General features: G+C 39.1%; 3 protein-coding genes and 1 long non-coding RNA gene across 12 annotated transcripts; 2 read left to right on the forward strand and 2 right to left on the reverse strand.

Annotated features, from left to right (window-relative positions):
* The first annotated feature begins 518 nt into the window (after positions 1 to 518).
* Positions 519 to 15662, forward strand: LOC101166321 (dixin-A-like). Of its 4 annotated transcripts, XM_011482425.3 has the most exons (16): positions 527 to 774; positions 894 to 1048; positions 5568 to 5725; positions 5813 to 5958; positions 9190 to 9279; positions 9515 to 9568; positions 9652 to 9702; positions 10828 to 10932; positions 11052 to 11105; positions 11201 to 11287; positions 12685 to 12762; positions 14032 to 14193; positions 14271 to 14337; positions 14543 to 14651; positions 14880 to 14988; positions 15158 to 15662. In XM_011482425.3, the coding sequence occupies exons 2-16, from the start codon at positions 1026 to 1028 to the stop codon at positions 15239 to 15241; spliced, it is 1377 nt and encodes a 458-aa protein (XP_011480727.1). In that variant the 5' UTR covers positions 527 to 774; positions 894 to 1025; the 3' UTR covers positions 15242 to 15662. The 4 variants fall into 4 exon arrangements, with proteins under 4 accessions (XP_004075387.1, XP_011480728.1, XP_020563848.1 ...); XM_004075339.3 differs by having other exon boundaries at positions 519 to 1048; XM_011482426.3 differs by lacking the exon at positions 12685 to 12762 and having other exon boundaries at positions 519 to 1048.
* On the reverse strand, positions 10683 to 19110 carry pih1d2 (PIH1 domain containing 2). 5 transcript variants are annotated; one of them, XM_020708191.2, is made up of 7 exons: positions 19050 to 19110; positions 18698 to 18898; positions 16981 to 17107; positions 16677 to 16913; positions 16278 to 16552; positions 15993 to 16123; positions 14507 to 15025 (listed from the first exon to the last, which is right to left on the reverse strand). In XM_020708191.2, exons 2-7 carry the CDS (start codon positions 18872 to 18874, stop codon positions 15007 to 15009), a joined length of 966 nt encoding a protein of 321 aa, XP_020563850.1. In that variant the 5' UTR covers positions 18875 to 18898; positions 19050 to 19110; the 3' UTR covers positions 14507 to 15006. The 5 variants fall into 5 exon arrangements, with proteins under 5 accessions (XP_020563852.1, XP_011480726.1, XP_020563850.1 ...); XM_020708193.2 differs by lacking the exon at positions 14507 to 15025 and adding an exon at positions 10683 to 10917 and having other exon boundaries at positions 18698 to 19099; XM_011482424.3 differs by lacking the exon at positions 14507 to 15025 and adding an exon at positions 10683 to 10917 and having other exon boundaries at positions 15962 to 16123; positions 18698 to 19099.
* LOC110016200 lies at positions 18683 to 23626 on the forward strand. Of its 2 annotated transcripts, none has more exons than XR_002291504.1 (5): positions 18683 to 18770; positions 19791 to 19929; positions 21419 to 21560; positions 22866 to 23029; positions 23121 to 23626. It is a non-coding gene; the product is annotated as an uncharacterized LOC110016200 (long non-coding RNA). The 2 variants fall into 2 exon arrangements; XR_002291502.1 differs by having other exon boundaries at positions 18688 to 18770; positions 19749 to 19929.
* On the reverse strand, positions 19183 to 24423 carry tmprss5 (transmembrane serine protease 5). The gene is made up of 13 exons (XM_020708188.2): positions 23698 to 24423; positions 23126 to 23264; positions 22880 to 22960; positions 21927 to 22040; positions 21486 to 21621; positions 21115 to 21228; positions 20999 to 21042; positions 20742 to 20904; positions 20425 to 20609; positions 20236 to 20334; positions 20003 to 20145; positions 19769 to 19921; positions 19183 to 19373 (listed from the first exon to the last, which is right to left on the reverse strand). Exons 1-13 carry the CDS (start codon positions 23698 to 23700, stop codon positions 19365 to 19367), a joined length of 1383 nt encoding a protein of 460 aa, XP_020563847.1. The 5' UTR covers positions 23701 to 24423; the 3' UTR covers positions 19183 to 19364.

Here is a 24423-nt window from a genome sequence, read left to right on the forward strand (position 1 = left end):
AGGTCCCCATTGTTTTTCTTTTTTCAGGTCCCCCAGCTGGAACTTGAACCAGTGGCCTTCATGCTATGAGGCAAGAGTGCTAACAACTGTGCCACCGTGCAGCCCCTGAATAACATATATATTCATATAATTCATACATCTTGTGGGTCAGAAGATTCATGGCCTCATGCTGTAACAGTAAAATATATCCAACACAAGAGGCCCTCAGATCTCATCTGTTTGCTCAGCTGATGGACAGGACAAGTTAAAAATAAAGAAAGAAATAAAGACGTCCTGGATCGATTTTAGGATCGAATGAACAATATCGACTATGAATCTTATCGTCAACCACAATATATGATACCAATAGAATTGTTGTTAAAAGAAATAAATTGTTGCACCCCTAATATTTCCTCCTCCTGAAAAGAGGATGCATCCCAGGAAAGGACGGGAAAGAAATGCAGAAGAGGGGGAAGGGTAAACACAGCCAGACTGAGCCATGTCTGACATCCCAACTTATTGCAGGAAGGAGTCACAGTAGCACGTGCAGTCAAGCAGAACAGAGGGAGGCTGAGAGGAGGGGGAGAGAGAACAGAAAGAAAAAAGAATCAGATAAAGGAGAGACTGGGGTGTCTAAGAGCTACATCAGCTCTTGTTCTCAAAGAACAAAAAACAATGTGCTTGTGAGCTCAACCATCAGGCGGGTGCAATGAACTACCAGGCAGGCTGAGTCGCTGGATTTGCTGAGCTCCAGCCCTCTGCGCCTCCGTCTCTGCCAGCTTGGACTCAGCCGTGGTAATGATTTGGAGGCAGGGCTTTGGGAAGGAGGTTTTCATGTGGATTTGGAGCTTTGTGTTTTAGGAATATTCCGCCGGAGAGGATTTGAGCGTGCGGTTATTTTTGATTAAACACAGTGTGCGACGGGGAGGCTCCTGTGCGCGCCGCTCCGTGGGCTGCCGCCGGTGCTGCGGGGATGACTGAGAAGCAGGGCAGCGCCCAGATGCAGGGCTCCGGCTGTATGGGGGCTTAGGTCTATAAATACCAGCATGGGAGCTAAACAGATGAAATGGTAAGAAGTGCCGCTCTAAATCGATTCTCCAAGGATGCTGTTTTTGCATCAATGACGCCTGAATGCATCAGTAGCATACATCTGCTGGAGCTCGAACTCTCCATTCATTCATATTTCAATCTTACTGTTGTAATTATTTTACGCACTACTTGCAAACTGAGTTTTTTTTACGGTGTTTACATAGCAGAAGGTGTGGGTGTGTCCCTCCCGCAGATGTGTCTGCATGAGGCTATTGCCTAGCAACGCCTTCTGTCTGCCGGAACCCGCTGTGCCTTTCCAAACGATAAAAATACAAGTCTGCACAAAAAGAGGAAACATTTCTATAAAATTATATGATTAAACAGTTAACATGACTGCTGTGCATGCTTCAATATCACTTCCTTGGCTAATGTAGGCCTAAAACAACTAGCTAAAAGTGTAATTCTAGCATGCTAACAAGATAAAATAAATAAATAATAATAATAATAAACAATAATAAAACATTGTATTACGACTGTTATTGCAACATACGAGTTAAAATAAATCTCTTAAAAAATACAAAAGCTGGTGGAATACATTGCTGTATCCCTCTCTGTTAATGAGAGAAAAGCCCAAAATTTACCCTTAAATAACAACAAAATTAATAATTATTGAATGTTTATACATCAGTTTATAAAAACAGATATCGCCTTTAAAATGTTATTTGACATGATAATAATAATAATAATAATAATAATAATAATTATTATTACTATTATTATTATTATTAACAACAACAATCCTATTATTAATAGTAATCCTTCTGCATGTCCAAAGTCCGGCCTGTAGGCCAAATGCGTTATCATTCAAAGTTTTACTGTCCCACCGATATCTGTCACAAAATCAATAACATGCAGCCCCAATACTTTTTAAAAATGCTTTGTACAATTTCTTACTTGTGATTGGCTAAATGTTATTATTAGCCTTTGTAAACCTGTGGTAACACTGTCGCGGAACCCTTTGTAAACTTTCTTGCTCAAAATGAAGACTAAACAAAAGAAGACGATTTTTTTTCTGACCGGTGTCCTGGATAATATAACTATTTGTTTTAGTTTCCTGTTCACATGACTTATATTTAGAAGGTTACATCGAGCTTTTAACATTGAACAATATGTAGTATTTCATATGGACTTGATGTTTTTTTCCAGAAATACCTATTTTCTTTTTTTTGTTTCTAGTCTTCAAATACAAAATTCCCAATAATTTTTGGTAATGTAAACAATTCTATTGCAAAGTTAAAAAAAACATGAAATAGAATTCAAGCCCACTGGTTGGCTCTCAAACAGTATTATCTCACCAAATCTGGCCCTCTTTGCAATAACTTTGGACACCCTTGTTTTAACGTATTAATACAACCTTTGAAGGCATTCTCTGCAATCGCACACAAAGACTTCTGAACCTGTCCACATCTATGTAGGTCCACTCTGGGCAAACTTCTCCATTTGTCCCACTTTTAAAGGGGTTCTTTTGAAGAGGAGATGTTTCATCTCCTTAGATGCTTAAAATGATTTAGATTAGGACATTTGGCTCCACAATGTTTTATTGTTATGATTTCCTTGTACCTTGCACAGATTTAAGACACCCTGCCAGTAAAGCTGCCCCAGACCACTGCAAAACCTCCTCCATGCTTCACAGTGGATATCGTGCTCGGTTATTTGGTGTTCTGCATCTTTGCAGAATATATACTGGCTTAGTTTCACCTTTGTGAAATACATTCTTCCAGATTGGCTGAAAATGTTACAGACAGTACATTCTAAGACTGATGCACTTTGACCTTTAAGTTCACCTATGATGGCTTTAGAAGTTTTTTTTTTGAGATTTTTTTATCCGTTACGTCCAGGTATAGATGTCACGACAGAGTTTTAGAGCCAGTTTACAAACAATTTTATTTTTTAATCATGACTTTAATGTCTTAATTTTACGAGAATAAAAGTTAAACTGTTAAACTACGAGAATAAAGTAGTATATTTATGACTTTAAAAGTTATCAACTAAATTCATGACTTTTTTGCAATGCAAAACCAAATAATTATTAGTTAAGCGTTAGTTTAACATTGCAAATGAAGACAACCGGCCTCATCGGATAGAAGCATCACTCAGACTTGGAGGAGATCTTGTCTTTCGTGGAGAAAGAAAGGATTGGAAGTGGACAGCTGCAGGGATATCGATGCATCAACGGGCTGCAGAGATCCTGCAAGCTATCTATCAAAGAATAAAACATTAATAAACCGTAAATCAAACAAAGGAGCTTCCAAACATTTGTAATGTTATCAATAAACATGAGTGAGTTTAGTTGCTCTGCTTTGCTGTGGGGCGTTCACTTGCTGCACTGTGTGATCACTGCGACTTTAAATCTTGTAAATTTATGAGAAAAAGTCATAAATGTATAAGATTTAAAGTCATAAAATTAGAACGTTAAATCTTGTAATATTACTTATTCTTTTTTTTTGGGTGGCCCTAAAAGTCTGTGGTATAGATATGACTATAGTAACACACCTGTGACATGAATTAGATTTAAGGAGCAACGATTACAGACCATAAATATGGTCAAAAATTCTCTTTTTCTTCTTTTTAAGAGCACCTTTAAATTTTTTTCTGTCTTTTTCAATCGTTTGTTATTTAATTTTTAAGCAATGTCTGGTTTTCATTGCTTGATTATTACTTTCGTCTCGTTTCAAATAATTTCAGGGTTCTGCTTTCATCAACAGAGACGTACAAACAGTTTGTCCCCATGAGCGCTTAGCAAACATTGTTAATCTGTTGCTCTGTTCATCTGTAGCAAATCCCAGTTTTTAATCTCAAGATGAACCCAAATGTTTTAATTCCGTATGTTGGATTTCTGTTGATGTGACAGAATTACTGATTTACACTCATTTTTCCCGCCATGCAGATAGTGATTCCTATTATATCCTCATGTAAAAAGATGAGAAGGAAGCCACTTCTTCGGAAACACACTTAAGAATATAAAAGAAAAAAAAATCTTAAGTTTCTGTCAGATCGTTTCAAACTAAGAGGAAAAAGACAACGTTTTTATTCTTCTGACAGTTATTTATAGTCAAGAATATTAATGTACCTTAAGTCTAAATGTGATGTTCAGAAGAAATATAAAATTTCATCTACAGGTGAGAAAAGTAGATCTAGTTCATTTGCTCAGCAATATCTACCACAAGTTAAATTATGACGAGGCAAGCAAATAATTCGATTGAAAATATAATTCCTTTCTTTATATTTGGGCCCCAAACTCCTCCCTTTCAGTTCCACGATCATTTATTATAAAACTTACATCAGTCGCGCAACATTTTAACACAAATAGTTGTAAATTGAAGCAGGTAAAGATATTATCACACACTGCCATTTTAATTTTCTCCTCTTTAAGTTCCCGTTATCCAAAAAAAAAGTCACATTCGACTCTATGATGTGTTTCCTGCATTAATCCCTTAAATCTTAAATCTTTTTTCTATTTTAAGTATCAGCTCCACCCTGCATCTATTAAACAGCAGCATCAGTCTGTCACTTTTAGAACCAAGTTAACATTTATTTCTCCGTAACTACAACTTCAAGCCCTAAAGGTTTGTTTGGCTGAAGTAGGAGAGGACAGGAATGTTGGATGTGCTCAAACTTAGTCTAAACACAAGCAGTGTAATCTCAGTGCTTGATCAAAGATTATATTGTCTTTTGTGCTCAATGCTTAAATTAAATAATGTCAGTAGATAAAGAGAAGGTTGGCTTGCTTCATATCTTGGTTTTGGGTCATGTTTTCTTTTTTTAGCTGTGCTTCTGTAAGGGAAAACCCTCCTCAGGACATTCTGTGGTTTCTAAAGACCGCCTCGCTCACAGTCAAAGCTGCAGTTCCTTTTTCCGTTTTTTGCTGATTTAGCCTCAGAAGCAGCCTGATACATTCTAATCGTTTTTCCAGCTCCACGTTTGAACCTGTTGCAGCGCGCAGACACAAAGAAGAAAAGCAAGAATCCCTCTAATGTTCACAGGAAATAAATCGTATCTCCCCAGAGTAACAATGGCAGCTGGCTGGAGATGCTCTTCCAAAAAAACAAGCTTTTTCTATTTTCCAAATCTTCAAAAGATGCAAAAAGAAAAGAAAAAAATATTCATGTGTCTTGCAAGAGGGTTGTTTTGAAAATGAAAGCCAAACGGGATGAAAAATATGCAAAGAATTTCCTGTGGGAAAGAGGGTTGCATGCACTTTCTTCTTTTTTTCATGTTCTCGACAGGATAAAAATCTGCTCAGCTTTGTTTTTATTAATTCTATTATCGGCATTTATTTGTCATTGACACTTGTTTTTTTATTTTAACTGGGTTTCTGGGCTTGGAAATTGATTGGTTGTAAAATATTAGGCCCAGATGGGATTACTTCTCAATTTGGGGCTCTTCTGAGTGTTGTTAAAGTGTAAATCTCAATTTTATGCGTCTCAGTTTGTTTACTGCTGCTCATTTGGCAGGATATAAACACATTTATCCCTGTCTGTTTCCACCATCTGTTTAAGTCTCAGCTCAACCAGCCCCGCCCACTCCCCCAAAGAGGAGTACGTTATCACCAAATCGACTGACACCGCTGCAGAGGAGGCAGTGCACGAGCGGCCAGAGAAGCAGGGGGAACCCCAGCAGGACAAATCCGAGCAGACAGAGCGGAAATCTGCTCCAGGTGGGTCTGCTGCACATGCACTCTTGTTGAGCCAAAGTCCAATCATGTAAAAAAAAAAGGAAAACAAAACCTTTCCTTTGCTCTCAGAGGAGGTGTCTCTTTGTGGATTATGTCCCTCCCTTGGGTACAATGGGCAGGAGGAGGAAAAGTCTTGGGAGGAGCAACTGGATGCCCAACAGGAGCAGCTGGAGAAGGAGATGCAGGAAGCCAGGAGGATGGTATTCCGCCTGCAGGTAAGTTAAAAGAGAATTGCAACAACAGCTTTAAAAAACATTAAATGGAAGTGGACAGCATGCAGATGAATCCACTGCAAGCTTCAATTAAAAAAAGGATCAGATTTTGCTAATAAGTCATTACTGAAAAACTAATTAGACTTACAATACTGATTTGGATGATTGTAGCCTGATTAGGTTTGATTGTTTAATCTGGCATCATTAGAGTAGCACAGCACTTTCTGAATTGGTTAATCCCTCATCTTTTTTCTTTTAGGTAAAGACTCTAAAAGCCGACGAATGAAACATAACGACTGTAACAATATTAACTGTTTGTATCCAAAAACATTTCTAGGACATAGTTTCTGCAGAGTGGCAGTAGTTCATTAGAAATTTGCCTCTGAGCTGTGGGAGGGGCCGCTGGTGTGGGGCAAACCCGCCCCCTTTTCCCTTCATGTCGTTAAGAGCTTGGAGCAGGAAGCTTTTTGCCCGCCCAGCACATTTTCTATATGCCACAAATAAACTCTTTTTCAAACTTCAGTTTTTTGTCTGCTCCTGGGCAAATTTAAGTTGAATTTTCTCAACATATGTCCTCTATCATCAGAAAAAAGACAAGAACATACTATTTTCTTCAGAGCGGGTCTTTAGGATTCTATAACTGGGGCAAAACAAAATCTGCGTAAAACAACTCAGTCTTTTTCTGGTTATATTAACTGATAAACACAACCTCTGATAAACAGTAACTTCAAGGCTTTGCTGCAGTCAAATGCTCTTAATCAACTTAGAATCATCAGACAGTGCAGCCATCTCTGTCAGAGCAGATGTTAAAGCAAACAGTGGGATGTGCTTTGACACGATTCCAGGGAGGGAAGACATCAGCTGTGATCTCACAGAATCCGTCGGTGCCGTCCATCAATGCGAGGCGGGTTAAAGGGTCGTCTTCAGACACTTCAGTTCTGGAATCATTCATTTTTTAATCTTCCCAGGAGTAGATGTTTGTTCACCCCAAGTTCAGACTGTTCACTGCTGAAACGGGAAAAAAGGCCCCAGAGTGAAAACTCAGATTAAAGAACCCAATAAAAAAAAGCAAGATATTGACTCTACTGCCTATTTGATGGTGGAGGTTTTTTCCACTTTTTTCTCATGCCTCTCCTATTTATTTTGTCATAGTTTTTCCTAATTTCCAACACTCAAGAAAACTATGGAGTCCTATACTGTTCATAATTAAATAAATAAATATTTAATTAAATAAATAAATATGACTCTCATAAATATATAAAAGATCATGAAATTGTGAAAAACCTGCACACAGATTTTAAATTAGCCATTATATTTGTCAATATATTTCATTTTGGCTTTAAAAACCTGTTCATTATTTTAAAACAGCATTTTAAAATATTTATTTTTAATCATGTAGAATATTATTATAATTCTGTCTTTTTTCAGAAGCTCGTATTTCAAAATCAATATTTTCCAAAGTAGCCTTGTTTTTATTTCATGTTACTGTTTTTCACAATGGCGTATTTATTTCATGAAGAGCTTTTTCAGGAGAATAGGTTTGTCTGTCAATCAGTGATAGTGGGCGGGATCTAAACGCTCATTGGCTCATCCATGGAAATCGACTCTTATTCCTCGATACCCGCTCAGCGGTGTGCCAGTCCGATAGATGATATATTTCAGCGATATCTGCACGGTTTTGCTGACATTAGAGATCAAATAGAGACAAACAATCTGTCTGGTGGAGAAGATGCAAACATGGACGACTCTGTTTTTGTAGTTTGAGGGTTTGTGTGGACCAAACCACAGAGGAGCTCCGGTCGTCCACGTCTATAAGTCCCCCGTTGAAACACTCCTCATTCTTATTGAGACAATGATTATGATTGAGACAATGATTATAATCAGGTCCTCTGATTTTATTTTTCCCTCTCAGGGAAAATGTTGAACCTTTTCTGCGATGACGTTTCTGACATCTTAACACTCTCTATGTGCATTGTGCATCCATGGATTGTTACTGAGATAAGCACAAGCAAGCGCTCCATGTGGCTATCAGGCTAAAAACATTAGCTGGTAGCCCCTCCCACACGCGGCATGTTGCATTCATGGAAACTCCAGTTCATGGAAGCTTAGTGGAACTCCAACAGCCACTCAGCCTAACTTAGACCACTACTAGATGTTCATGAGAAGATGAAAATTGCCAAACCGACCACAAAATCACCCGAATTATGCACACTCGCCCAAAGCCACTTTTATCCGGAAATTTAGAACCAAAACTGCCCAATTTATGGTAACACTGTGGATGTGTTGAAGGGCAAACTACCCCTAGTGTTGAGGGGTGTGCATTGCGCCGTCGCGTTTGCTGAAGCGTCTTCGATCGATGTAGTCAGGGTGCTGCTGCTCATGTCTGAGTAAAGGAGTAGCCAATCACAAAAGTGTCTCAACCTTGTCTAGTTTGATTGACAGATAGACTCATTCTCCTGAAAAAGCTCTTCATGAAATAAATATGCCATGGTGAAAAACAGCAACATGAAATAAAAACAAAGCTACTTTGGAAATTATTGATTTTGAAATCCAAGGTTCTGAAAAAAAACAGAATTATAATAATATTCAACATGATTAAAAATGAATATTTTAAAATGCTGTTTTAAAATAATGAACAGGTTTTTAAAGCAAAATGAAATATATTGAATAATACAATGGCTAATTTAAAATCAGTGTGCAGGTTTTTCACCATTTCATGATCTTTTTATATATTTATGAGAGATTTTTTGGTTGATTGTGTATTTGCATGAGGTCATATTTATTTATTTAATTAAATATTTATTTATTTAATTATGAACAGTATAGGACTCCATAGAAAACAAAGTAAAAGTTTTTTTTTAAAACAACAACAAACAATTTAAACCCTTTGGGATCACCTTGAACAAAAAAAAAACACTGGAAAAAATATTTTCTTTAATTTTAGAAATAAATTAAGTTCAGAAATGTAATAAATAAATTAAATAATTATTTGTAACTTGTAAATATTGTAACTTTTGAAAATTGAGGTTTTACTGATGGTTCGTCTTGCTCATAAAAATGTAAATTCAATTCAAAAGGCATTGAAACTTGTGAACACTCACAGGCTCTGAGTGCAATTATTACCTACAGTATCTTGTTGCAGAAGAACACACATAAATCACACAAACAAATGAAACAGAAAAGTCAAATACTTTCGAGTTGAGTCCAATCTTTCCTTTTGTGTCATGATTTCAGGGTTTGCTGCTGCAAGGTGTCCTACCTGAAGATGACAAGGACGGATCCATGGGTTTCGCGGAGAACCGGGCTAGCGCAGATCAGCAACTGGTACGGTACAGAGCCTTCTCCCAGCTAACTTAGGGAAAATATTCCTTTTTTTGAAACCGATTGAAGTGTCCACTGCCATTCTTGTAGTTGCATAGATGTCTGTAAAGCAGCTGCTGCAGAGCTCAGATGATTCCCTCTCATTTAGGGGCTCCCTGTCATGTGCTGTCACTTCCTCTACATGCATTCAGACACTTTTCTTATCTCTAATTATCCTGCTCACACTCTCCCTTTGAAGGTTTTAATCCGCAGTCGTCTGGACCAAAGCATGGAGGAAGCCCTTGATCTCAAGGTGCAGCAATAACTGTTTAAGATCAATGCAGTTGAACAGCCTTCTAATCAGATTCCTCTTCTCTGCCCGTGCGTCCATTTCAGAGGGAGCTCCTCAGACACAAACAGGAGACGCGGCACATTCAAGCCATTAAGGTAAATAGATTACTGTCGTTTTGGAGTATAAGTCGCTCTTATAAGTCGCAGCAGCCAAACAATGCAGAACAGAGAAGAAAAAATCATATGTCGGTCGTACGTTTTGGAGAAATTTATTTAACAAAAGATTGAACCAAGAACAAACATTTTATCTTGAAAGGCAAATCATAATAACGGAAAAGATAAAAATAAACTTAATTTATACACACTTCACTACCAGAACCCATTGATGCTCATTTAGCTTCATGGGACAATTAGCACAACATTTGAATAATAATCCAGATAACCATAGCATAAAGAACATGCTAATAAGTCAACTAAACTCCTTTGATGGCTTCAAGTCACTAAATCTGTTGAATTCTTCATCGTCTGTTTCACTTTGGAACTATTCCGCCGTGCCCAGCGTAAGATTGAGCGACGCAACTTTGTTGCTGTTACTTTTTTGCTGCTGATACACACATGTAGTGCCCTCTAGTGTTTGTTGCTATTTCTTTGTTTTTAAAAGTCATGTAAGTTGGACCTGAGTATAAAGGCCGTGTCACACAGCCACTACGTATATTTTGCGCATTTTTCACGTATGAAATTTCAGTATTTCATGATACATGAGAGATATACATAATTCAAGTGCTTCTTGCGTTCGTTGATGTGAGCAAATGTCCGTCACGGGTTTCGGCAAACAGATCTTTACGTGAATTTGGTTTTGAGCTGTTCAAAATTTTTGGCTGGTTGAGAATTACAGAGTTTATGCGAATTTTATGTTGTTTATATACAATTATGATGTAAATCTTACGAAACTGTGTAGGATTTTTGACCAATTTTCATTTGTCCAATATGCGCAAAATGATTGTAGTGGCTGTGACAAGGCTCTGAGTTGCACCCCCTGCCAAGCTATGCTAGAAAACGCTCAGAAAAATACAGTACTCTTAATTTTTAGTTATGAATTAAAACAGATAAGAACTCATTAAACCTGTTTGCCAAACTAGTTTACACAACAAGTAATTTTTATTCTTTCTGAATAGAATAAAAGACAAACATGAAACTAGTGCAGAGTGTATGGATGCTGTTGAAGCAGGTGGAGGCAGATGATCTTCCTCCACTTTGATCCTCATCTCCCTCTCTCATTAGGATGCCTTGCAGCAGCGTCTGGCTTTACAGGAGGACGCTGTGCTGCAGCTAAAGCAGGATCTGCTGAGGTGCAACATGGCCAAAGATCAGCTGGAGAGAGAAAACGTGAGTCAAGAAATGATTTCCTGTTGACTCTGGAAAATGTTTTGCCTGCTTGACCCTTGGATGAAGGTTTACGTGAGCAAACTGGAGAACGGGTCTCAGAAAAGTATGTCTCCCTGCAGGAGGAGCTCAAACGCAAGCTGAGCGAAAGGGACAAATTACTTAATGAACATGAGGTAGCTCTTTTTTTAATTATGTTTTTTTATATAGTTTGCACGCACACATGAAAACAGAGCCTCACTGTTTTTCATACATCTGCTTTCTTTTGAAGCAACATTTTGGAAGGAAAGAGAGAATTCTGCAGCAGCAAAAGCTTGACGAGGCTCAGCACAAAGCACATGAAGTCAGCCATGGACGGGTATGCAGCTTGACAGGGTTCAATTATTTCTGCTAGAGTCTCTGTTTGAATGTAAATCTTGCATCTTAACGACCATGCTTGGGAAACCTTTTTTTAGATTGGGGTCACACGCTACTTCACATCAGACAGCACTCACATGTCTTTTTTGTCAACAAATCCCCCTGAGCAAATAATAAAAAACCCAAACCGGTGATGCATTCATTCAATTGAATTTTATTTATATTGCCCAATATTACAACAATAGTCGTCTCAATGGGCTTCATACTGGTAATTGTGTAATAAACAGAAAAATAAAAAATCAATGAGTAATGGCTAAACAAACCAGGCTAAACTGGGCATCCCTGTCCTTAGACCCTCCTACTTGGTAAAGAAAAACTCGTAAAGAGAATGGATTCTGGAAAAAAAGAAGAAACCTCAGGGATGTCTATATATACATATATATATATTATAATGGCCTCAGTTTTTCTTGGGTTTAGAAAGAAGTACTTAATTGCCATCCAGGTCTTCATGTCTCTGATGCAGGCTTCAAGTTTCTCTATATGGTCCTTCTGGTCTGGTTTAATAGATAAATACAACTGCATATCATCCGCATCACTCTACAAATAATGCTGTGTTTCTTGATTATGTTTCCTAAAGGCCACATGTAAAGCATAAACAGGATGGGTCCTAGAATGGGTGTGTGTAACTGAGGGCTTTGGGTGCTCTAAGTGTTTGCGCTGGGGCAATAGCTAGACCAGCCCTGGCCCGCGCTACCAGCACTTCTAACTGCTCTAGCTTGGCCTCCAAGTCTATATAACACTATAGTTAACACACCTACCACTATCCTCACTAAAGGAGGCAGGATCCTCACTGACCACATGGCAGAGGGGGCAGGAAAGAGGGGTGAAAGCAGAGGACGTAGAAGTAATGCTTCTACCTAAACTAAGGCCAGCTGTGTTTAGCTAAGGACAGAGCCACGCTCAAAAGGGAAGTGGGATGCATCCAAAAACACACTGCAGTTATTATAAAGCATTAGTCATCGGAGAGTAATGCTGCATTAGCTGAAGTCTGTTTTCATACTGCAGTGGGTCAGTATGCATTTCTTGCACCAGTGAGCTTTGCTTACAGAATGGGAGAAAAACTGAAAACGGAGCACAATGCTTCATTGTTCATGGTCATAATTAAAGAACATGGGACCCGGAGCACCAACGTGAGTCACACATGAGTTGTTGAATGTTTTTAGGGAACATTTGAGTGCATAAACTCCGCTCCGAGGATACGTTTCTGTTTTCTTTTGCCTTAATTGCCATTTTATTCTATCTTTGGAATTTTTGAAGCCCAATTTCACCGAAACGTAATTGTTGTGGTTGTTTTCTTCGTCGATAGCCTTGATTTTTCATAATGTTTCCGTTTCACAGTCATTCAGAGGTGAAAGTAGAAGCTACAGGGACTCAGTGACGTCAACATCTCCTCCATCATTCCAGCACAACGCACCAGTATGTTTTACTCAAAAAGTTGCAAACAGTGGGCGCAGTTGTTTTTGTTTTTGTCACCACACGCATTTAAATAAAGAAACATGTTATTTAATATGCAAAACGTCCTTAAAATATTAGTAACAACACAAAAACGTATTAGCATCTCTGTCTGTGGGGTGAGGTTATTGAAAAATATGGAGGAAAGTACCAAAATAAGCAAAAATGAAACCAATTTACAGTTTTTTCTTTAATTGTCGTGTTTTTAGGAATAGTTATTATAAATAATGATTACATGTTTATTATTAAATGCATGCATTAAATATAGCAAGATTAGGGGTGAAGATTAATACAAGTTTCAGGCACTTTATCACTTTATGTTTATCCCTTTTATTTAAAATTTTAGTCAATCAGTCAAAAAAGGTTTAAAAAGTTTAAAGTTGCGGGAAAATAAAAAAGACACACTGTACTGTCACAATAAGTTTGGTTTTAACATTTCAAATTTTTTGTCTTAACCTCACAAAACTTCACATTTTAAAACTTTATTACACTTTTTTCCTAATTTTTGACTGTTTAAAATACAAACAATACACACAGCGGTTAAAAAAATATGAAAAATTAATTGTTATGATCTGAAAACTGCATGAATAATTTAAAATGTTAGAATTGAGCACTTTGCATTCATTCTGCCGTGCAAGATGTTATAGTTAAAGACAGGACGGGGGGACCAGGGGATTACAAAAGCATTACATTGAACAATTCATAAAATAAAGTTCTTTTTTATTTGTTCGGTACCCTGATGTGATGTGAAAACAGAATTAAGACAGAAAACGATTAATAATTTCACTTTTTTAAAACCTACTTCGGCCTGTCAGGGTCACACATGTGTGCTGCAGTTTCCCCTCTCTGGGCTGCTCAATTGAGAGAAAAACAGTAAACGAATCTGGATTTTTGTCCTTTATTATGTATTATTAAAGGATTCAAATGATCTTTGTTTTTATTAGGGATTCTAAACTAAAAAGAACGAAAACAATCCTTATTTTTAGCACATATTTTGTTGTTATATCCTCAAGGACAAAGAGTTTTTGTTCCATATATACTTTAAAATTAAGAAGAAAAAAAAAAGTTTTGATGACGGTCAACAATCCTTGATGCCTGACATCGTAGAGTGCAGCTGAAAAACTCCCTGGTCAAAGGGATGGAAACATAGAGACTATGCGCTAGTTAACACATAATTTGTTTTATAATTAAAAAAATGAATGATTATAACAAACACAAGTTGATTTTTCACAGGGGGAGGAGCTGCAGCTGGTTAGGGAAGCTCTCCGCAGTTTGAGGGACAGTTTCTCAGGACATGACCCTCAGCATCACACCTTGGACACTCTGGAGCAGGGCGTGTCCAGCCTCATGGACCGTCTGCACTCCCTGGAAACGCAGCGCAGACAGGACCGAGGGGTACGTGAGACGCATTACTGAGACGTAATGTCACGTCTCAGTCACATTTGTCTGTTTACCATTTGTTGTTCCTTTAGGAGGAGTTTAGGTCGCCGGGACGCAGAGCCAACTCAACAGACCGTGACTCATGGCCACCGAGCTCCAGTAAGACAATGAAAATTCTTGTTCGAAGAATTTTTCAGCTTGTGCAAGGTTTCAGCTGAGGCTGTTGAATCAAATTGTCACGATAAATAACAGCGCAAGGAGACGGCACTACCTGCTGTGCAGCTCCAGTCGTTTCAGGCTCTGATTATGAATAACAATGTTTGCTGGGTTTTTTTTTTTCTTCACCTCGTTGTTGTATTTCCAGAAATGGCGCACTCCCACAGCAGCCCGGGATTAGACGCGGCTGTTTCCACTAAAGTGCTCTACTTCACAGACCGCTCACTCACTCCATTCCTGATTAACATCCCGAAAAGGTGAAAATAAAATTACACTTAATGGTGGGTTTATGTTGCCGTGTTTATGTTTATTTCTTGTCTACTAAATGGATCATTTCTAAACAAAAAAAAAAAAGCTGTCTGGGTTAGAGATGGGTTGAGGCGAAGCCAGAGCTCTGATGCTCCTCAGCGGCTCACTGTTTATGTTAGAAAGGCATGTGTGGGTGTATGAATGCAAAGATTTTGACTGACAGCGCCTGCTTACAGGCTGGGTGAAGTGACACTTCGGGACTTCAAGGCTGCCGTGGACAGACAAGGCAATTTCAGATACCACTTTAAGGCCCTTGACCCAGAGTTTGGCACAGTGAAGGAGGAGGTAGGCGATGGAGGAAAATCACTTCTTTTCTCTTAAGCTGCAGCAGGAAAATGAAAATAAATAAATAAAGGCACACGAAGATGCATTTGCTTTGCATTCAAAAATATTATGATTTTATGCACGTTAAAGAGCCTCCCAGGTATGTAAATGTTGGATGTCGTGTCTTCAGGTGTTTCAGGATTCTGCAGTTGTGCCTGGCTGGGAGGGGAAGATCGTAGCGTGGGTGGAGGAGGACCACGGAGAGCGCAGATGAGGCTCCAAAACCCAGAGATCAACATTACAAACCTCAGTTGCTCTCACTAACCACTTAAAAAAACATGTGATGCAATGCAAACCACAGTAAAATATTAAGTATTTAACCAAGAACAAGTGCCAAAGGTGATCAGATGTTTCTAGAGTCAGCTTTGTTGTCACACTGAATGTTGGATTTCCCAAAAAAATGACATCTAGGAAACACTTTGTTGAAGAGGATGCATATTAAACATTGTTTGAAGCTAAACACACAAAATTCCAATTTTATAAAAAGTGAATTCATGTAAAAAATGCTCAGTTTACATAAAGGCTGCTAACAAACCTCAAAATGGAAGCCTTGGCTGACAACATTCCAGAATGCCAAACAGTGACGTTATTCTGCATCTGTTTTGATGTTTTAATAAACATGAACAACAAGCTATTGCATGGATCCATGTTTGTGATTGTTATTCCCACTTGCCTGCAGTAATGACTGCCATTGCACACCTCCACTCGCACAAGTTAGCAGCTCAAAAATCTAGTTGATCCTTTTTTTGTGGAAGAGGGGAAGCAGAGAGTGACTTGTAAATGGATATAAATTAATTAATATTATTGAATATTATTTAGAGGCAGATTTATTGTTCTTAAGTTTGAGCAGACTATACTACAGGATAATTTAGAGGTGATTTTTGTTTTGTTTCAAATATTTTCATCATCAGAAGTAGCTTTTTTACTTTCCTACTTCTGCTTTTCCTGCGCGGCCCCAGACTCACAGAAGATCCGCTTTCATTGTGAGCCTCCTTGTCTTCTTGTTGAAGATTGCTGAAGCCGTGTCTTCGTTTGCCTTCTCGGGCAAATCCAGAAGCAAATAATACACATCCTCCACTTGCAGAAGGACGTCCTCCTGCAGAGCAACATAGGGTCAAATTCAGCACTGCAAAACTCAGTTCATCGCAGAGCTGTAATTCTTTTCTTCATGGCATCCAGCTATGCACTGATGCATGCTGGGACCTGAAATTGTTTATTAGAACTGTTCAAGGGAGTGTGCGACCGCTAACCTGGGACACACTCAGCTGGCACTCTGACACGGAGCGCACCTTTGGCAGCTCCACAGTCAGCTCCACGCTGCGGGGAACTCCTGCTGCATCACTCTTCACCCCGAGGTGGTACTCGGGCCTCTCAGGCTCCACAATAGTGGAGGAAACTACTTGGATCAGATCCTTTTTTTTGCACTCCTCATATCCGAAAGGAATTTGGGTTGTGGAGTTCTCGTCACGCTTCTCTGATTGGAGAGAGTAGATCTGCTTAAGAAGGGCAGCTGGATTTTGGCAGGCTGAAAAAAAAAAAAGAGAAACTGCTGAGAGGTGACAGATCATGCACCTTCACAGGAAAGACACATTGGGTACAACATAAAAGGCCTTAGGGGCTTAGCACTGCTAAAAGCTTCTCTCTTTTACCTGTTTCTGGCTGTTTGGGGAGGTTGGACTGCATTCGTAACCCCAGTCGACGGTGCAAATCATCTGAGCGACTCTTGGGGCTGCAGCTGACAACAGTGTACTCCTGAGATAACCGCATTCCATGCCGCTGCTGGGCAAAGCTCAGGGCCACAGTGTACACCTTGTTAATGTCTGGTACATCCTTCGTCCCCCGTAGTGCTGCAGGATTAAATGCCACATCCAGGACAGCATACCAGCCTGCAGAGGAACAATGGGAGCGTCTCGTTTTGGCTGGTGCAACACAAAGAAACGGTCTGTGGCTCACCTTGACCTTCTTTTGTCCCCGTTTCCAGTCTTCCTGCACACATTGGGAGTGGACCGTTCAGATCCTGATGCTCAGGCACAGTTTCCCAGCTGCATATGTTAATGTACAGCAAGCCTGTTTGTGGTTCCTGAGAGGCACACAGCTGTACTGTTCAGAAACTGTCACAACACACCATGTGTCATTGCTATAAATTGACACAGCCTGACAGGTTTACAGAAAAAAAAAAAATCATGAAAGGTATTCTAATAAGCACCAAAGAAAGATGAAACAGCTGGGCACTTTGTCAACCCAACAATAGTTTCAAAAAACTTTATTGAAGACTCCAGAGGTGCAGAAAATCTGTAGATTTCTCTAAAAGTAGACATTTTTTATTAGATTCAGTTTTGTTGCTACAGTTGAAGTGAGCACATGAGGAGAATAGTGAGGATACAGTTAAAATGAAGGACGGTTGATTTGCAATGGCAACCCCAAGAAGGAGCTACCGAAAAGACAAAGAAATAAATGTAAGCACATGCTGCAATATAACATATCATAAAACTGATTTATTATTATTACTATTACTATTATTATTATTATAAAACCCCTTGACGTCCTTTGATGTACATATGCAAACCAGTTTGGCTCCAAAATTACCTTATTTACTTCATAGCAAAAACACAAGTGATTTTTTTTCCTTAACAGCCATAAAGATGTTAATTATTCAAACAAACTTTGCTCTAGAACATATTCTTTATTTAACCTTTATAAGCAGAGCTTAACATGTTTAATTTTTTATTTTAAACAATAAAAAAAATAAGAAGAAGCAGTTACATTTATTTAGTTTCATACCTCAAAGAATAGGTAGGTTGCACCCCTCTCTTTTCTCATTTTTATTTATCTATGATTGAGTCTTTTTACTTTTAACTAAGCTGTACTGGGCCATTCTTCACATTATTTAATTATTTGTACCATATTATTTCAAAAAAAGATATCATAGATTATCTCTCCTCGGAGAGACAGTAAATAAAAAGGTGTTTCTTTGATTTGAATTGTGGTAATTTAGTTTTTAGTTTCTTGCTTTGGCACATTTAAAACACGGCAAGAAAAACATTAAAATACAATTAAATGCAGTGCAGGGAGAGACAAAAAAAAACATAAAAGGCTTATTTAAAGTCTCCACCTAGTGTAACTCACAAATATAGAGCATACATAGGAGAAAAAGACAAATAATAAGTCACAAATACTAAAATAAGTTTGATAATAAAGAAAAAATAGTAACAATAAAATCCAATGAGTTCATATGTGACCAGTGCTGTAAATGTGATAGATGTGTGTGTTCTCGTTAGTTTATTTCTAAGTACAAAAACTTACTTTTACATAAACTCTGACTTAATTCTACACAGAGTATTGTTACTGTAATTTAATCGTTACATGATCAGTCACTTTGTTTGGTATAAATAATACTCCATTGTGGAGTGTAGCATCTCATTTTACTTCTACTTTAGTATTAATTGTTTTTGTAATGAGTTATTTTTTGTGCATTCTTCTCTGTTAGTCATCAATATCTACTGAAATGGAACAATGTTTATTGCATAAAAATTGAATAACTCATCAGTTTGCAACATCTATCAGTCAGATGTGTTCTGTCAATGAGACTCTTTGTTTTATTTTGAAAAAACTTGCGTATGCATGCTTAAAGTAACTAGTTAATCTGTTTAGCACGTGTCACTAGACTTACCAGTATTTGGGTGCACACAGTGGAGTGGAGCACTGGTTGCAGCCTCTGTTTACCTCCTGTCTTCAAATCTTCGGTAAGTTTACGGTAAGCTGCAGGGTCATTCTCACTTAGGTCGTCAAGCATGGACCAAAACTGTTTGATCTGTCCTAAAACTTCGGTATTGCAACCGGAAGTCATCCTGACAGGTTTGTTTGCCGCTAGCTAGGTTAGCAAGTTTAGAGAAAGCAAATAAGTCCTTCGTTCGTCTCTAAAGTAAATAACTTATGGCTTTAGAAAACAAAAATTATTATAAATCTAACACAAACGAAGCAATATTATATTTCTTTACAGATGAAAAGAAATTAAATCAAACCTTTGACAAATATCGACATTCAGGCAATAGGTAAAGTAGTTTGGCTTCCAGTTGCCATGGAAACTCGATTTGTTGAACATTATTGCCACCTAGCGATAAAACGTGTAACTGCAGGGTAAAAATCAGACAAGGCTGTGTTCAAGAGGCTTTAATGTAGTCAAAACGTGAAAAATATGACAAAAAATGCTCTTATTTCCACACTGTCTTATTAAACAATATATCAATGACATTTAAAGCATAAAAATATATTATATAAGCATATGTTTCTGATAAAATATCGGTGGCCTTCCTTTGCTCTCATGTCTTGCTCCTTTCTCAGTAATTCTGTTGAGAGAGAGAGTGATCATTAGCAATCAGTGTAAACTTCAATTACGCTTCATTGAGCAGTTTTTTTTCCTCCTTTGTGCTGATGATATAAAAGGAATGATAATGGCTGTGCACGAGGACTGTAATTACAGATTAACAAAGCGATGTAGAGTTATCATTTTTAGGTCATTATTCAATTGATAAAATACTTACAGAAATAAACTGACATGGAAAAAGCATGATTGTGCAGCTAGACTCATCAATGGAGAGCTAGTTTTGATCAGTTTACCGTGCAATAATCAATGATTTTGGAGTTATTAATCAGCTGATTTGCATTTGCATTGGAAGTGTGGTAAAAATATAGGTTACATATAAATATTATTCCATTATCAGGTTAAAGAAAAAGCCTTTACCTCAATCATCTCATAAATCCAGCTCAGGAATTCAGCCACCTTGGTGTAAACCCCCGGATGGTTTGGCTCAGCGCATCCCGTACCCCAGCTGACAACCCCGACCAGCCTCCATACAGTATCTTCCTGGCAAACCAGAGGACCCCCGCTGTCTCCCTACAGAAGTAAACACACAAACCCATCAGCAAAACTGTAAGGAATCAAGACAGAATGCAAACATGCAAACAGCCATCTGACCTGACACGCATCCACCTTTCCTTCTGTGTATCCCGCACAAAGCATCCGCGGCGTGATCTCTCCATTGTACATGCAGGAGCTGTTGCACTTCTTAGTGCTTATCAAAGGCACCGGCGCTTCTTTCAGGGTGTCAGGTGACTGAACTGAGAAGAGAAGGAGACGTTAAAGGCTGATGCATTTGTCACTCTCCTGTTACCTTATTGGAATTGAGACCTGGGGCAGCACTGTCTCACCATCATCAGGCTTTGTGTATCCCCATCCAGAAATCCAGCATTGTGTTCCACCTGGCAGATCATACTTATACTGAGGTAGGCAGATGGGCCTGATTGTGTCTAGTCAGGATTAAAAGCAATAAACCAGTCTGACAGGAATTCATTTCAATGTTTCGAGTGAAGAAACCCTTTTTTTCCTGTCAGGTTAACCTGTGAAGTTGAGCGGTGTCCGCAGCTTTATCAGCGCTATATCGCTGTCATGGGTCCTGTGGTTGTAGTTCTTGTTGTAGATGATCTTCTCCACTGCGTGTCCCGTGTGTTGAACCATTTTAGCCGAGCTGCGGGTCACGATGCCCGCATAGACCACCCAGCTGGACACCTGAGGTAGCCTGTAGCTGACATTTGCAGAAAGAAAACAGAAGGCAGACAGTGATAAGAGGGAACGTTTCCAGCGTTGCACAGCTGTTAATGACTGATTGAAGCCCTGGATCTCTGACCTATAATGCTGGAGAGGTCGGCAGTCTTACTTGTGCACACAGTGGGCAGCTGTGACTATCCACTGACGGGTGATGATGGAGCCTCCGCAGGTGTGGCGGCTGCTGTAGTACAGACTGACCTGCCAGGGCCACCTGCCCAGCGCCGCCTCAGCTCCCCCTATTATCCTGGGCAGCTTTGCTCTCGTCCCACACTCTACACAGAGACCCATTCATCATAACAAGGAGCTGCTCAGAATCACTTTGCTGGTGATGCTCTGAAGGATCAAAAGACGCTTTTGTTTTCTCACCGAAACACTGCAAAGCGATCACCTTCCCTGTGCTGCAGCTCCTCCTAAATGAAAACAGATTCTATAACTAGTGATGTGGCAAAAATTGTGCACTTTTCTGAGTAGGACATACTCACCTGAACTGCCACAAACTTTCCAGGCTGCTTCTGTGCTCTGCAGTGATTTGTATGAAGCCATCAGTGTAGTTCGGCCCAATATCTGTGAGCTTTACTCCTTTGTGCTTGGTGAGCCTATGAGAGTGTGAAAACGCGTACAAATAGAGAAATATTATTGCAATTAAAGCAGAGGTGTGTCACAATATATATTTAAAAAAGAGCTTGATGCCCATCAATGTAAATATGCATCAAACCACTTTAGCTCCAAAATGACCTTTATATTAATGAAAGCAAAAAGTGATTTTTTTTTCTCTCTCTCTCATAGCTGGAAATAAATCCAGGCGTCGAGGGGTTAAATGAATTTTACGATTGAGGCAGGTTTGGTGAGTCACCTTAGATAACCCAGCTGTTTGCAGACCAGCGTTCCCAGGGAGGAGTTCCACCTATCATAGCACACTGGCAGCCAGGTAGGCAGCTTCTCCATCTGGATCTCCAGGAGGGAGTTCTCTGGGCTGATTCTGTAAAACACTGAAGCTGATTGATTGAAAATCCCTCCAGACGCAGGCTCTCAGTCAACGCTAATGAACAAGCACGCTTGATGAGCACGCAACGATTTGGAAAAACACAACTATTGATGCTAATAAAGTCGATTTTTACAAAGTGTGAGATGTCTTTATGACAGTCAATGGAAAACTCTCCTGTGAGCAGAAACATGACAAGAAGCAGCTGCTGCACCTCTTCAAAGATGACTCTTGTATGATAAGAATCCTGACAGTATGTCAGGCTGTTATCTTTTTTAGGAAACACAGAAAGACAAGGATAAAAATGCAGACCTTTCCTCGGGTCAGTGATAGAAACGTCCTCGGTTACGTTGCAGAAAGGCGTTTCCTTTGTGTCCCCAAGGCCCACTGGTGTTTGGGAAGAGGACGGCCTCATTAGAAGCTTGACTAGATAGGAAAAAAGTGTATGAAATAATGTTTTTTATCTGTTATTGTAAAAGACAACATAGCTGTAAAGATGACCACAATTAAAGCAGAGCAAATCAACATTTTCAAAATAAGGGACAAATAATGTGCTTTTTTTAAAATAAAATTTTCAATAAAAAAGAAAAAGGAGAGCAATCTGGGACACCTGAGACAAAAATAGGAAGAAAAGCATTGTGCTTTTCTCAATATTAATCATATACTTTTATCCATGTAATTGATACCTGAGACATACCTACTTTTGAACCCCATAAACATTTGTTTTGTGTTCTGCACAGTTCTGGTTAATTTGCATCAAAGGCTTTACGCTTGATAGGATGGGAAAAATAAATCCTTGAAGATCGTTTTGGTGCTTTAGAGTTGCAGACTGATTAATCAGCAGCCAGGCAGCTGATAGGGTTTTTGGCATGCCTGTTGGAATTACCTTATTAGTCTGCAAACACACTTTAATTAACACAGACTCCTGCAAAAAAAAGGAAAAAAAAAGAAAAAAACAGACGTTGTGGCACAAAGGATAACACATCTCAGAGAGCACTATCTGAACTTTCACTGCTTTCCCTAATAAACCTGAGTCACCCAGGAAAAGAGACTCTAGGTCACCTTAAAACCTTTTTTCTTCAATGTCGGATGAAAACATTTACCTGGATTTAGTGCCACTAATCTTCAAACATCATTTCAGGTACCGGTAATCATTAGTGTTGTTATCATCATTTTTTCAAAAGAAAATGACCTTTTTTTTCTCCTTTTTTTCTTTTAAAGCCCATTTTTTTTCCTTTTTTTCATTCTTAGATGTGAAGACTCACCTAAAAACCAGACGCCAACAACAACGCCTCCCAGAAGTCCCACTGCACACACCGCTGCCAGCAGCCTCACCAGTCTGTGAGCTAAAGCAACAGAAATGCTGGCATGAAGGTTCCTTAAACTTTGATGTGAGCTGAGAAGAATGATTCAATGTGAGCTGGTAGAAAAACTGCATAGTCATAAGTATAATCAGAGATTATAATATTAATAACAATGTTCATCCTGTTGATTCATTAAGCGCAGATTACCGTGAGTCGTGGAGTGGACGCCCTTTAACCAGCCCTGGACTCCTTTGGCCCCCACAACGGCTGTTGTTGCTTCTGAGGGAAAATGATGATTGACAGCTACTGGGTTCTCAATCACTGATAACGCATCTCCATCAAGACTCTGGAAAAGTCACAGCACCCTTTTTAAAGCTCTTTAAAATCTATTTTTCTATGTTTTTTCACTATTTTACATCATCTTGTTACCTCAGGAGATGCCTTTGTCAACTGTCATTGAAATTTCTAGCTCACTGAAAGTGACTTGAATGCATTTTTTCTAAACAAAACTCCAAGTCAGTATGTCTGTTTAATGATATTAACCTCAAACCAAAGCAAATATTGTTGCTTTTGTGTGCATACCTTGTTACCCAATACGTTTTCTTAACTTGAAGACAGCTCATTTTGAAACAAATGCAGAGTGTTTTATGTGTTTGAATCATTTTTTCTGTCCACAAATGATGGGATGTCAACATGGTGACAGAAACAGTTGTGGTGTGTGATGAGCTTTTTCCTAACTCCTAAAAACAGAACATGTGGTGAGAATATGAAATATTTACCATGTTTTCCTTGCGCTCGGTCCTGAGGAGAAGCCGGCGGTGTCCGTGCTCATCTGCACGCCTGCACCGGAGGTATGGAAGTCCGTCCTGCACACAGCTGATGAGCAGTTTGCCATTTAACAGAATGCAACTCTGGATTTTCCCCTCACAAAGAGACAATAAGGTCAGCAGCGGTGCAAAGAATGAAGCTGTTGTTTGTCCAGGATGGGGTCATGAGGCCTGTGGATGCGAACTGAACCAGTCCTTTGTAGGTGGGGTGTGGGACGGTTGCATCTCCAGAGATACCTCCAAGCTGACTGTTGATAGGACACTGGAGTTGAGGGGGGAGTTGCTAGGTAACACATTTTTCGTGTGCCAAAAGAATCTGTTCTCACCTGAGACACATTTACAACCTGACAGCATGCGGGGGTCTCAGAGAAGGTCGTTATTGCAGATTGTTGAAAGTCTCGTATCATGTCAGCCCCCATCATTTGAAATCCAAAGCCGTCATCTCTCAGCACTCAGAGAAAAAAGAAGAGATCTGCACGCTGACAGCTCATGGTCCAGACTTCTCTTCCTCGCTTTTTTGGCATATTTACTGACAATTTCATAAATCTACTTTTATTTAGCTGAAAGACAAGAAGAACCAAGCATCAAAACAATAAATTCCCCAAAGAAGAGATTGTGCCCAGTTTGAAAGGGATGAGCCAAATATGTTGAGTATATTTAAACACACGAAAGCCCGCT

The sequence above is a fragment of the Oryzias latipes genome, chromosome 13 (genome assembly GCF_002234675.1).
Source record: "Oryzias latipes chromosome 13, ASM223467v1".
In the NCBI taxonomy this organism is placed as follows: domain Eukaryota; kingdom Metazoa; phylum Chordata; class Actinopteri; order Beloniformes; family Adrianichthyidae; genus Oryzias; species Oryzias latipes.